This window comes from Medicago truncatula, chromosome 7 (genome assembly GCF_003473485.1).
Source record: "Medicago truncatula cultivar Jemalong A17 chromosome 7, MtrunA17r5.0-ANR, whole genome shotgun sequence".
In the NCBI taxonomy this organism is placed as follows: domain Eukaryota; kingdom Viridiplantae; phylum Streptophyta; class Magnoliopsida; order Fabales; family Fabaceae; genus Medicago; species Medicago truncatula.
The window spans coordinates 24,147,347-24,161,186 of record NC_053048.1 but is presented as its reverse complement, the minus strand read 5'-3'; the positions used below and the strand labels follow the sequence as shown (position 1 = coordinate 24,161,186).

The following is a 13,840-nucleotide window of genomic DNA, read 5'->3' as shown; positions in this document are numbered from 1 at the left end:
CATTCTTCTTCTTCTTGTTTGAATTCTAAGAGACTATGAAAGACCTAACTAAGACCTAACTAGGAAGAAAGCGAGAGAAATAGTGTATTAGGGTTTAGAATTTGAGAGCTGACGTACACGTTGAATTTATAAAGTTTTGTTTGGATTTGGATCCATTCTCAATTGAAAATTGTTCTTCTCACAACAAATATTGCTCACTCCCGACTGATTTGACAATAGTACCCCTACGTGACTTAAATCATGTTCGGTATTTTCGGCGTGAGTTAAGTCACGTGAGTTGTAACTCAGCGTCACTTAACTCACGTTACGTGCTGTCATAGAACATCAACTCAGAAACATAATCATTATGTTTATAAACTTTCCCAAACTTCCAAAGTGCGATTTTTTCCCCTTCTAAAGCAATTTTCTTCATTCTTGCGTCATTCAAAGATCAATGTCTCCCACAAAATCAAGTAAGTGTTTGCGTTGCCATTCTTTTATATAAATTTTGGTTTTTTTTTTGTCGAGAAATTTTATATTTTTAGCTTTCTAGAAATTTGGTTTGCATGTTAGTTTTTAGAATTGTTAGTGATGAATTAAGTTAGGAATTGTAGTTTAGATGTTGTTTAGAGTCCAATGTGGTAGTTTAGATGTTGTTTAGAGTCCAATGTGGTAGTTTAGGGTTTAGAAATTATTAGATTTTATGTTGATTTTAAGTTGCACTCTAGGTGTTTGCATTGTTGTTGATGAAATTACTTAGAAATTGGATTGTTAATGTTGATTATAGTGAGTTTGAGTGCAATTTAGTAGTTTATAGATTGAAATGACACTCCCGAAATTTAACTGTTGTTGTTGAATAAGTACAAATGGCACATTGTCCCTATGAAAAAAATCATTGATTTTTTTTGCTTTTTAAAATGTTGTGTAGATATGTCTGAGAGGCACATACTGAAACGGCCTGACACACTTAGAGCAGGGAGGGAGACCGCTACCAGTAGTGCACATACTGAAACGGCCGCTATGCGCCCTCCTTGGGCTAATAGACAGAGAAAGGGATGGCACGAGGAATAGTAGGAGTGATGATGCGGTGGGGACAACGTCTCGGGCGGCTGCGTCTCAAAAAGTGGTCTCCACGCAGTATTATCATCAGTATGAGGCATATCAGCCTCAGTATGAGCAGGCTCACCAGCAGGAGGGTTAGGCCAAGGGTGAGGCTCGGGGAGAGGGAGGATGGACTTTAAGTTTTTTCCATGGGTCCTACTGACGTGTCGCTTCTGCCGAATTTCGGTCGACACATGTCGAAGTAAGTATAATTGTTTAATTTTATTTTAATGATATGTTAATTTTAACGATTTAAATATTTATGTTAAAACATTTAAATTGACGTGTCATTTTAAATTACGTGCGTCAATTTAAATGTTTATTTAAATTTAATCGTATGAATTAATATTTATGTTAAAATGTTTAATGTTTATTTAAAAATTTTTTACGATTAAATTGTTATGCCTTTTGTATTTATTCAAATGTTTATATTTTTAGTGGTGTGTGGTTTGTTTATTTTTATTTTTTGGTATTTCAATTTCATAAGAAGCATAAGTTTACGGGTGTCTCGCACGGGAAGAAGCTCAAGGTTGAGAGCTTGACAATCCAGGGACCGATACATACATGGTTCTGGAAGCAGGTGGATGTTTCTGTTCTTGCCCACACCTTCAGACTGGGTACTAGAACATCAGCCATGACCTCATCACCGCCTTGTCAGAGAGATGCCATGCGGAGACCAGTGTAACACCCCGTTTTTCCAATATGAAAATTTCTTAAACATTTATCAGAGTAAACAACATAAACAAACGGGATATCACATTTAACATAATCCAAATCAGTTAAATAACGATTTAACAAAATAACTTAAACGTTGCAGCGGAAAATTATTTCATAAATCATAAAGCAATACACAATCAAATCATCAAATCATCAATTCTCAGAAGTGGATACCTATTCTTGATAGTTACCTTGTTCAACTGACGATAGTCAATACACAATCTCATGCTACCATCTTTCTTCTTCACTAGCAAAACTGGCGCTCCCCAAGGTGACACACTTGGTCTAACAAATTTCTTTTCAAGCAAATCTTCTAACTGTCTCTTCAACTCAGCTAACTCGGATGCAGACATACGATAAGGTGCCATCGACACCGGCTTCGTTCCCGGAACAAGATCAATAGAAAACTCGACTTCCCTCTCTGGAGGCACATCAGGTATTTCGTCTAGAAAAACTTCAGGAAAGTCGGAAACCACTTGTAGCTTATCAATCACTGCTTGATTCTCAATAGATAAAGAAGCCATCAACGAAAACATCAAAATACCATCGCGTTCCATTTGCTTCAGCTTCTTAGTAGATAAGAACTCTGCACCACTTTCCTCTTCAGCGGAAGAGAAATACACTGACTTGCTAAAACAATTGATATGAACATGGTTGTATTCTAACCAATTCATACCCAGAATCACATCCATACCACTCAAAGGTAGACAAACTAAATCCATTTCAAAATCACGACCAAACATAGACAAAGGACATCGCAAACATACGAGAGAAGTAGTCACCGAACCCTTAACTGGAGTTTCGACAACCATCTCTCCATTCATATCAGACAAATCAAGACCCAAAGCAGAAACACAATCGAAAGCAATAAAGCAATGTGTAGCACTAGTATCAATAATAGCAACTAAAGGAGTATTATTAATATAACAAGTACCTCTGATCAAACGATCCTCATTCTCTGTCTGAGTACCAGCCAAAGCAAAAACTCGACCCATAGTAGGCGACCTCTTCGGCTGCTTGCATTGGGAACCAATGTGACCCTCTTCATTACAGTTGAAGCACACAATATCATTACGCTTGCAATCAGCTACAATATGACCCTTTTTGCCACATCGGACACATTTCTTGATCTCTTCAGGACAAACATTACTCTTGTGGCCTTTCCCGCCACAGTTGAAACAAACAATATCCGCAGGAGCATCCTTCTTCTTTGGCCGCCTATCATCGACCATTCTCTGTTTGCCCTTATCAGTAGGGGCACTATAAGGTTTAGGGCGACTCTGCTGGCCCTTGGTCTTCCGCTCATTCACAACCTTGTAATGAGCTCTGGTATCCTCTTCATAGATCCTACAGCTGTTCACCAAATAGGCGAAAACTCGGATCTGTTGGTATCCGATCGCCCTCTTGATGTCGGGCCTCAAACCATTCTCGAACTTGATGCATTTCGAGAACTCAGCAGCATAGTGTGGGTAGAACTTTGCCAACTCCACGAACTTGGCAGCATACTCTGTCACAGACATGTTTCCTTGCTTCAGCTCAAGGAACTCGATCTCCTTCTTCCCGCGAACATCTTCCGGAAAGTATCTTCTCAGGAACTCTCTCCTGAACACAACCCAAGTCACAATAGCTCCTTCTTGCTCAAGGGTAGGTAGAAGACTAACCCACCAATCATCAGCTTCCTCAGCTAGCTAATGAGTACCAAATCGTACCTTCTGGACCTCAGTGCACTGCATCACACGGAATATCCTTTCAATCTCCTTAAGTCACGTCTGGGCTCCATCAGGGTCATATCTTCCTTTGAAAGTTGGAGGATGATTTCTCATGAAGGTCTCCAACATCCTAGTCTCAGCAGTCACACCAGCATTAGGCTGATGTCCAATAGCTTGTGCTACAGTCTCTAGTGCAGCAGCAATCGCAGCGTCGTTTCTTCCAGCCATCTCTAATATTCTACAACAAGCAGCAACAACAACATAAGATAGTAATATAAATATTACTAAGACTCGACAAGACTCTTCTAATTGACCGGACGGACCGACCTGCTCTGATACCAATTGTAACACCCCGTTTTCCCAATATGAAAATTTCTTAAACATTTATCAAAGTAAACAACATAAACAAACGGGATATCACATTTAACATAATCCAAATCAGTTAAATAACGATTTAACAAAATAACTTAAACGTTGCAGCGGAAAATTATTTCATAAATCATAAATCGTTTGGCACGTAGGCCCCATCAACATATCTCAAATGAGTTAATCAATATCATAAAAATAATCATAAATGTTCACTTAAGAGAATGAAGCATGCATATCAAACACCCCATCCCGTTACGTATCAGAGCGACCTAGACGACACAGTGACGCAAGGCCACTCACAAATAGCAACTGCACACTAAGCACGATCACCTGCAAGTTACTCATACGAAGAGCAACATTTTCAAGCAGAAGGGGTGAGATTTCATAATACAATAATATCAATCATTATAATTCAAAAATCATAACCAACATCAAAATCAGTCTTAATCAACATTGCATCTTTGATAAACAAGTATCACATAATCACAACTTCAATCTTCGTCAATAACATAAACATCTTTAAAGCTCGACAAATGCGACAATGCAACTTAGACACTTATATGCATGTGGTACCAATCGTCATCATAAGTATTAATATACTTTAATCGTGCGGAGGACAAAGCTCCGAAAACCTGTGGAGGACAAGGCTCCTATCATGGTGAGGACAAAGCTCAATGAATGCTAATGTATGGACTCTAACAACAAAACACCTTAATCAACTTATCACTTATACTTCCAATAATTTGGAGTTCATCATCAACTTATTCATACTCATGCAACTTAGTTTAATAACAATTGCAGCATAATGAAATCACATCAGGTTAAATAACAAGTCATTCTCAATAGTTCTTGATCATTCAACAATAATTCAAATAAATATAATTCAATCCATAATTCACTTCATAATCACTTAACAATTCATAAAACTTCACAGTTCTCAGTCAATATCTTTAATAGGTCTCATTAGTACCTAAGGTTCCTTTCCTAACCTTTCCAAACAACTCAAGTCTCACAATCCTCAAAAGCACTCAGTTCTGAAAGTGCTCGCGAGGCGAGAGCATCAGCTCGCCATGGCGAGTTCAAGCCAGAATTCCAACTAAGGTTGTTCCAGGTTCAATCTTGTTCTAAATCATTCTCTAATCAATAGTAGTTACCTAAAGGTACTCAAAGGCATCTAAGGTTCAACTCAAAAGTCAAAAACTCAGAATTTGACATGCTCTCTGGTCATGCTCGCTATGGCGAGTAAGGTTGTTCGCCGTGGCGAGCTACACCAAGTAACTCGCGTGGCGAGCGATGAACTTCATCACTCGCGAGGCGAGGATCATAGCTCGCTATGGCGAGCGATGAACTTTGGTTCGGACAGAATGCAGTTTCTACACGAAAATCATCATCTAACAAAGTTCTAAGCCTAGTTTCAATCCCATAATTCATCCTAAACATATTCTAAGGTTATAGGATGGTTTTAACATCAATCTAACTCAGTTTTACCGTTTGATCATCAATTTTAGGGTTTTGACCTAATTCCAAAACTTTTCTAAATCAATCCTAACTTTGTCAATTAATCATCAGAATTACAACAATTAGTATTACTGAATTATTAGTCTCACCCTTACCTTGTATGAAGAAATCGCAGCCCTTCTCTTGGTTCTCTCTTCTCTTGGCTTTTTCTCCCTTTTTTCCAAAAATGTACGTACAACAATGTTTTTCTAAAACTAGGTCTTTCCCTTATAAACCTCTTCCTAATATCTTATCTTATCTCACTTTCTCCCCCAAAACTATCTAAAATCTCAAAACAGCCCTCAACTAAATATTTTTATTTTCTTTTCAAATCTTATTTTATTTAACAATAAAATAAGTCTCATAATCTTGTCAAATCATCAAAACGCATCAATTCATCCAAATCAACTTAAATCATCTTAATTCAACAAAACTCACACATATATTATAAAAATATAATATAATCGCCTAAACTCGATTAAATAAATAATTAAACGAAAGTGGGCGTTACAACCAGCAGCTACCATCTTCCCATTGGGGAGATAACCGTCACACTAAATGATGAGGACGGTATAGAGTTGCTGCATACCGAGTCGGGCTTTACGCTGGAGGAGGCTCAGTCTAAGGTGACTAAGCAGGTGTAATCAATTGGACCAGCCTGCTGATGACGAGGAGGAGGAGGAGGAGGACAAGGGTCTTGCTAGGAATGCCTGCACTAGGCATTTTTGTTGCTCTTGGTTGGCCTCACCGTTTTCTCTAACAAGAACAGCAGAAATGTTCATCTGATATGGATGACGGCACTGCAAGACTTTGACACGTTGGGCGAGTGGTCCTGGGGTGGGATGGCAGTTGATTTTATGTACTCTCAGCTCAAACACGAAGATTAACGTTGTTGGCGGTTACATCATTACTTCAGGTAAAAAAAAAATTAGCGGATCATAAATAACTAACGATATTATTGTGTATGTATATGCGTTTATGACACTTGTGCTAATATTATTGTGTCTCTTTGTCTTTGTTTCAAATCATGTACATTACATAGTAAATGACCATATAACAGCTGTTACTAGCTAGTGAATTTTCATGATAAATAACTTTTTCATCAATAAAGTAAATTTCAAATATGAATAGTTATAAAACTATGCAGATAATAGACCAATATAAAAATTGCGAAACAAAATGTATTTCAAAACTATGCAGATAATAAACCAATATAAAAATTGCGAAACAAAATGTATTTCAAAATATAAAAATGGATTATTTAGAAAACATATTTGAGATACTATGGAATTCAACAATTAACCATCAAGAGGATTGACCACCTTTCCAACAAAGAGTATGGTTCCACTAAACTCTTCTCTGATCAGAAATAAAAAAGGGTGGTCAGCTACAAAGTCGATTGGAGGGGGCGGAGGGGGACTATACCGAGAACGCGAGGATATGAAGCTAACGGTCACCGCTGCAGCTTTCGTACCTTCTTCATTTACTTCAATGAAAGACTTCTGAAATATGCCGGAAACATAAAGTTCTTGACTTATAGGAGAGTCCACCATTTTTGTCAAACCTCCCAGAGTAAAAGGTAAAGCCAATCCTAATTTCTTTAGTAACTCAGAAGCTTCAATCTCAAAAGAAATATTGAATCTTGGAATCCTGAACTTGCCTACTTCCACTTTTCTACGAGGAAGATTCCGTTCCAAAAACTCAGAATCAGAAGCTACTTTATCAATCAAATTTGACAACCCATCTTTTTTGTCAGGAAGAAAAAAGTAAATAGAGAATGCACGTTCATCTTTGCCTTGTTTATAAGGAAGACCAAGGACTTTAAAACCATCTAACGAACTGATAAACTGATCATTCTTGCTGGTCATAAATGGAACCTTTACTGACTTGCCATTGAGAAGGTCAAAATCATAGTCCTTCGTTTTTGTAGTATCGAACTGTTGTTTCCACACTCCTTTGAAATATAGTGCATTAGCAAAGATGAGGCGGGTTAAGCTGTTAACTGAGCCAGGTGGAAGAAGATTTTTAATAAGCCCTTTTGTCTCCTTTTCAGCCCAGAAATTCACTTCTTCTCCAACTTCATTAGCCTTCAAAACAGTATCAATTGTAAAATTAACCATGTTAAAATAAATCATTTGAATTTTTTCATGAGCATTATAACACAAGAATAAAACATTTTGTTGATATTTTTCGCACTGATTTTGTTGCTTCCATACACCACATATGGAGAGAGTCAGGTGAAACAGAGTTGCAAAATAAGCCTATCTAGCTAATTTGTTTTTCACAATTGGATCAATAAATCTTGGCATATTTCACTTTATCCAGTAGTTAGGTTTAATGATCCAACACTGAAAACTAACTTGTGCATTATGCAAAACTTATGTCTCATGCAAAATGAAAGCATGGAAAGGGTGAAAGGTAAAGTCTGAACCTGCAATCTTTTTGGTATATGGAATTATAAAACTTAAATTTTTCTGTTTGGAAACAAAGTAATATGTAAAAGGATTGCTCTAGCAAATTGTAAGGGAGAAACATGATTGGATTGTAATGTTAATTGGTAGATCAGTCCATTATTGTGCTTCAAAGGCACACTTGTATGTAATTGTACTATGGTTTTAAGTACCCCTTATCACTCAATATGGCTATGAAAAAAAATAGTACGAACCCACATTATCAGTAACAAATTATTTTAATAGAATGAGCATGAATGAAAAATGATCTTTAACCAATTAATCAAGCAATTGAGAAATAGGATTAAAATCTTCAACACAAAGTTTGTAAGTCGGTAAGGCCTCGCTTAGCAGACAATACCGATATTGTTAGGTTGAGGGACGAACCTCTCGTTAGATTTAACATGATGGATCAACCTATCATGGTCTGTTCAAAAATAATAGCTCAATCAGACTGTTCATCGATGATTTGTGTTTTAATAACAATTGACCATATTATATATCTATAATAATTCATAAATAATTGTTTTAACACCTATGAATTACAACACAAAAACAGACACAAAACAGCACGTCACAGACACGCAGACACCACGCTAACACCAGAAGTTGTGTGTGAGTTTCTTATCACTTACTCTACTAAAAAAATAACATATGATAACACTAAACTTCAAACCCTAACTTGTGAGAACAAATAAAAGCATTAGTACCTTGTTGACGAAATCAACAGCAGCAAAAGCAGCTTTGAAATCAGTATTCATAAGTTGTTTGAAGGAAGGTTGAAGAGGAATTGTCTGTTCAACCCACACACCATTGACGTAAGACAAGCAAGGGCCACCAGCGGGAGCGCCATCGGAGAGCACAGAAGAAACAAGCTGAGAGCATAAGGATTTGAGATCACCGGTGGATTCAGACTGGAGAAAGGAGAGAAGTTGTTTTTGAGTGGGACCCTCGGAGCCGGTAGCAATCATACTGAGCACGGTGTTAAGCGATAATGGTGAAAACACAACGTTCTCTTCTTTGAGTTTTTGATTGGATAACAAGTGTTTGGTGATGTTCATGGAAATGTTGGTTAGGTTTGTAAATGATTTTCCGATGAGATTCTGCATCATCATTCTTCTTCTTGCCATTCTTCTTCTTGTTTGAATTTGAATTCTAAAAGACTATGGAAGACCTAACCAGCTAAGAGGAAGAGGGATCGAGAGGAAAAGAGTAGTAGCTAGGGTTAGGGTTTAGGACTTTGAGAGGCTGTAACGTTGAATTTATAATAACTAGACCATTGACCCGTGCTAACGCACATGTCATTTAAAAAATTAATACTCACTGAAAAAATAAGACATTGTAGTTCGCTTGAATGTAAAAATTATCGTGAATCAAAGCAAAATGTCAATTACCATAGACTTTGTTATTGTTCCATAATTCTAGTACGTAGTTCCTGTTACTTTAACATAACATATAATTTTAAAAGGGAAACTGAAGTTCATTGACATGTAAATAGTTTCAATAAATAAGAAAATGAATAGTACACAAAAAAGTCCTACACATTACGGGAAACTTCTCTGTAGATCACACTTGATGCAACATCGGTATCATCGCCGTCGTCGTCATTAATCAATATTTTTAAACCACCCCTCGAAGTAACCCGTGATATTGCGACGTACAACTGTCCATGTGAAAAATAACAAAGATGAATCCAAAACGACATCTAAAAATTTCAATAAACAGATAGCTACCTCAGTTGACTCAATCATGCTTTCAATTGTCATTTGGTTAGTGTTGAGCAAGTCATCTGATAAAGACGCGGAGCTGTTCGTTGAAATTTGACTGACACTTCGGATGAACTGTATTGATGCATTTTTCATTCTAATAAAATGGCACCAATGTTAATAGAAGAGTGGTGAGACCTCCAGACAACTTAATTGTGACAAAAAAAACTTGTCTTTATTCTAAAGCATATAAAAATGTAAATGGTTACCGTGTCATGTACACAGCGACATCAGGCAAATCGCCATTAAGTATCAGCTTAGTCCCATTAAAGGCATTAGCAACTCCCATAACACCTAATTTTTTAAAAAATCAACAGCAAGTGAACATAATTTCACATTTCATTGTTGATATCAGCAGAAAGCACAAACTTAAAATACGACATACCTAAATACATGCGTGTCTTGCAAAACTGCAATATCAATATAGTAGGTGTGTCGTTGTCATGGTTGCCAAAAAAGGTCACAATTTTGTCAACATGTTCACCCCAAAGAGAGCAATGCAAGCGGTTGTTTCTGCAATAAAATATTACCAAAATATCAATTCAGAAACATAAGGTATATTAAAATTATATTACAACCAAGTACAAAGAAAGAGACAAATCTTACTCAAGATCTTCTAAAGTGAGATCAATAACCCTGCTTTTCCTTCCGTCCTTTTCAGTTTCCCTTATATTACCTCTTTCAATTACATGACCAATAACATCTGAAATTACATATACAAAGGCAAAAACAAATGTATGAAATTCCTAAACGAATGCTTATAGGTAGAAATAATGTACAACACACATTCAGAATTGAAGTCTTACCCGTATATACTTCCTCGACAGTTGAAGAGAGAATTTCATTGAATGGCTTGAACTCAAAAACGTTCATAGGGATAGCAAGCGAGTGTACTTTGGTAAAAGTTGAATTGTGCATCATACTAAGCTTATGTTTGTGTGAAGTTACCTTATAAGGACTTTCATTAAAATCTACAATTGCATTTTCAAGCTGATATGTACCCCCTTCTTGAACCATGGACCTGAACTTTGCCACCAAATCTTTTCTAGCTGTGGCGTGAATACGTCCACCCTGTTGACGACAACAACAACATTAAACAGCTGGTTAAATTACATAACTAAAAAACAACAATGACATTAGTTTAATTTTAAAGCTAAGAGTGCAAACATGCAGAAACCTTTTCATCGACCAGTAACATGTTCATGAAAATGATGCTAGTGGGGACCTTCTTCTCTCGAATCAACCAAATGTGAGCAACTCGCACACACATCTTGAGATTCTTTCTTCCTTCAGAAACAGCTGAGATTGGAGTGTATTTGGCATACATCATTGGCTTGTTTTTTCCTTTCCAAGAAAGAGGATGCTTATTTAGATTGAGATGGTTTGGCTAATAGGTTATGATATATTTATAGAAAAAAGGTGGAATACGTGTGAGTAGGATATGTCGGTTGAGCAATAAAGAGTATTAGTTATCAGGATAAGCACAAAATTAGGAAGTGACCAACATTTTAGGATAAAGATTAATATGAATAAAATGAAATTAATATTGTTGATGGGGCACTTTGTTTTACTTAAGAATTGACATTTTTTTTACTTAAGAATTACCATAGTTGATTCGCCAAAACATATTTTAGAGATGTGAATGAAATGTGTAGTAGTTACTTGAATGAGAGGAATTAGGATTTTTAGTTTGTTTCCACCCAAAACATATTTTAGAGATGTGGATGAAATCCCCTACTTATTTGAATGAGAGAAATAAGGATTTTAGTTTGTTTCCACCAAAAAGTTACTTTAGAAATGTGGATGAAATCTCTTAGTTACTTGAATGAGAAGAATTAGGATTTTTAGTTTGTTTCCACCGAAAACATATTTTAGAGATGTGGATGAAATCTCCTACTTATTTGAAGGAGAGAAATAAGGATTTTAGTTTGTTTCCACCAAAAAGTTAGATTAGAGATGTGGATGAAATCTCTTAGTTACTTGAATGAGAGAAATTAGGATTACGATTTAAGTTTGTTTCCACCCAAAACATATTTTAGAGATGTTGATGAAATCTTTAGTAGTTACTTGAATGAGAGGAATTATGATTTTTAGTTTGTTTCCACCCAAAACATATTTTAAAGATGTGGATGAAATCCCCTGATTATTTGAATGAGAGAAATAAGGATTTTAGTTTGTTTCCACCAAAAACTTAGTCTAGAGATGTTGATGAAATCTTTAGTAGTTATTTGAATGAGAGGAATTAGGATTTTTAGTTTGTTTCCACCCAAAACATATTTTAGAGACGTGGATGAAATCCCCTAATTATTTGAATGAGAGAAATAAGGATTTTAGTTTCTTTCCACCAAAAAGTTAGTTTAGAGATGTGGATGAAATCTCTTAGTTACTTGATTGAGAGAAATTAGGATTAAGATTTTAGTTTGTTTCCACCCAAAACATATTTTAGAGATTATGATTAGTAATTGTTAGTAATAATGTTAAGAGGAGACGTTACACAGCTATGCTACTAAATTGATTCTAGTAATTGTTACTAATAATGTTACTAAAAGCCATGTTACTAAAATGCTTCAGTAACACAGCCATGCTACTAAATTGATTCAGCAACACAAAAACAAACACAAATATATAAATCAAAAAACAAAGCAAGCAAGGCTGAATTATTTATGAAATTCAAGGGACATTTGCTAAATTCAAAGACAAAAAAAATAGATGCTTCCAAAACTCTAAGAAACTAAAACTTAAAATTCAAATCGAAAAGGTCTTGCACAATTTATCTAAACATGGACTAATTGTAAATAACATCAAGGTAGATGGTATCATGTGACTCAACCATCGGAGCACCCCCTCTGATCTTCACACCTTGTTGGACTTAGGATCAGTCAATATTGCATAGCGCCCAAATTGATCTCCGAAATCACCGCCAAACATGTTAAGCAAGCATACTCAACCCTAAAAAAATAACAAACAAAAACATCACAAACATTGATAAAAATAGAATGCAAATAATTAAGAATAGGTATATTTCGCAAAAAACACATACAACATCAATGTCATATTCAACGATATATGATCTGTATTTCAGTCTGAGCTTGTTGATTGCTTTGTCAAGATCGGAAAAAGGGTTTTTCATCAACGGACCTACAAAAGATTGAAAGGGATTGAAAGAATGATTTATACTTTAAAACAGCGAGGAATAAGAGCAAAAATCTATATATTTAGTTTAAACCAGAGTGGAATGAAGATATGGTTACCAGTGAGGCAGTGGTATGACAGCAAAGTCTGAATGTTTCTGGAAGCCATGTTGAAAAGAGATTTCGGTTTAGGAGAAATGATTAAAATATATTGGTGAGGGTTTGGAGGAGAGAAAGGTATGGTTTTAAAAAGAGATTTCGGTTTAGGAGAAAGGATTAAAATATATTGGTTAGGGTTTGGAGGAGGGGAATTAGGAAATATGGTTTAGGAGGAGTTAAGTTAGATGGTTAAGGTTTGGAGGAGGAGAATTAGGAAATATGGTTAGGTTTTAAATGAGGGAAAAGTTGCTAAAATATTAGGTTAAAATTAGGGCAACCAAGCTTTGTTTAGGAATAAGAAGATAGGACTAGACCATCGACCCGTGCATTAGCACGGGTTATATGGAAGGTAATATTTGACGGTAATAGGTAACAAAATAGTTTAGATGAATGTCATGATTGTCATATAGTATTGTCATGTAGTATTTCATAATATTAAGAAGCATAGACGTTGGTACTGTACCATAACAATTTTCCATGACATCGTCCTTGATACCGTAACGTAACATTATAGGCTAAGTACAGGGACGGAGCTAGGTACTAATGAAAAGGGGCAGCTGCCACGCGTGAAATATATAGGACCCCTATATGACTCATGTGCATATTAACCGTTTGCCACCCATGCTTTCATATCCACTTGGTTCACTTATACTAAATTTTATTTTTTTAATTAAAGGTCCACTCATGTTCTCTTTTTTCTTACCATCCACTCCTATTTTTTTATAATAATAAATATAGCATATTGAATTGATCAGTCTATTAAGTTTTATTCCTATTTCCAAGTAGAAGCCAACAACGTTTGGTAAATTAGGGGTGATAAAGATACCCTAAATCATACATTCAAGAACAATTATATTCTAAAGTTCTAATTTCTAAAAAATTCAAGTACTGCCACACCTCAAGATTTAGTAGTATATATATTTGTTATTGTTTATCTTGCAAACAAAGTAGGAGCAAGGAAA

At 35.8% G+C, this 13,840-nt stretch overlaps 1 protein-coding gene across 1 annotated transcript; it reads right to left on the bottom strand.

Moving 5' to 3' along the window:
• Positions 1-6,657: 6,657 nt before the first annotated feature.
• Positions 6,658-7,513, bottom strand: LOC25498146 (serpin-ZXA). Its single transcript, XM_013593035.2, has one exon. It carries the CDS (start codon positions 7,505-7,507, stop codon positions 6,671-6,673), a length of 837 nt encoding a protein of 278 aa, XP_013448489.2. The 5' UTR covers positions 7,508-7,513; the 3' UTR covers positions 6,658-6,670.
• Positions 7,514-13,840: the final 6,327 nt, after the last annotated feature.

Bases quoted from the DNA above. Each gene is read 5' to 3' on its own strand.
- LOC25498146 (XM_013593035.2), bottom strand. From the start codon at position 7,507: ATGATTTATTTTAACATGGTTAATTTTACAATTGATACTGTTTTGAAG.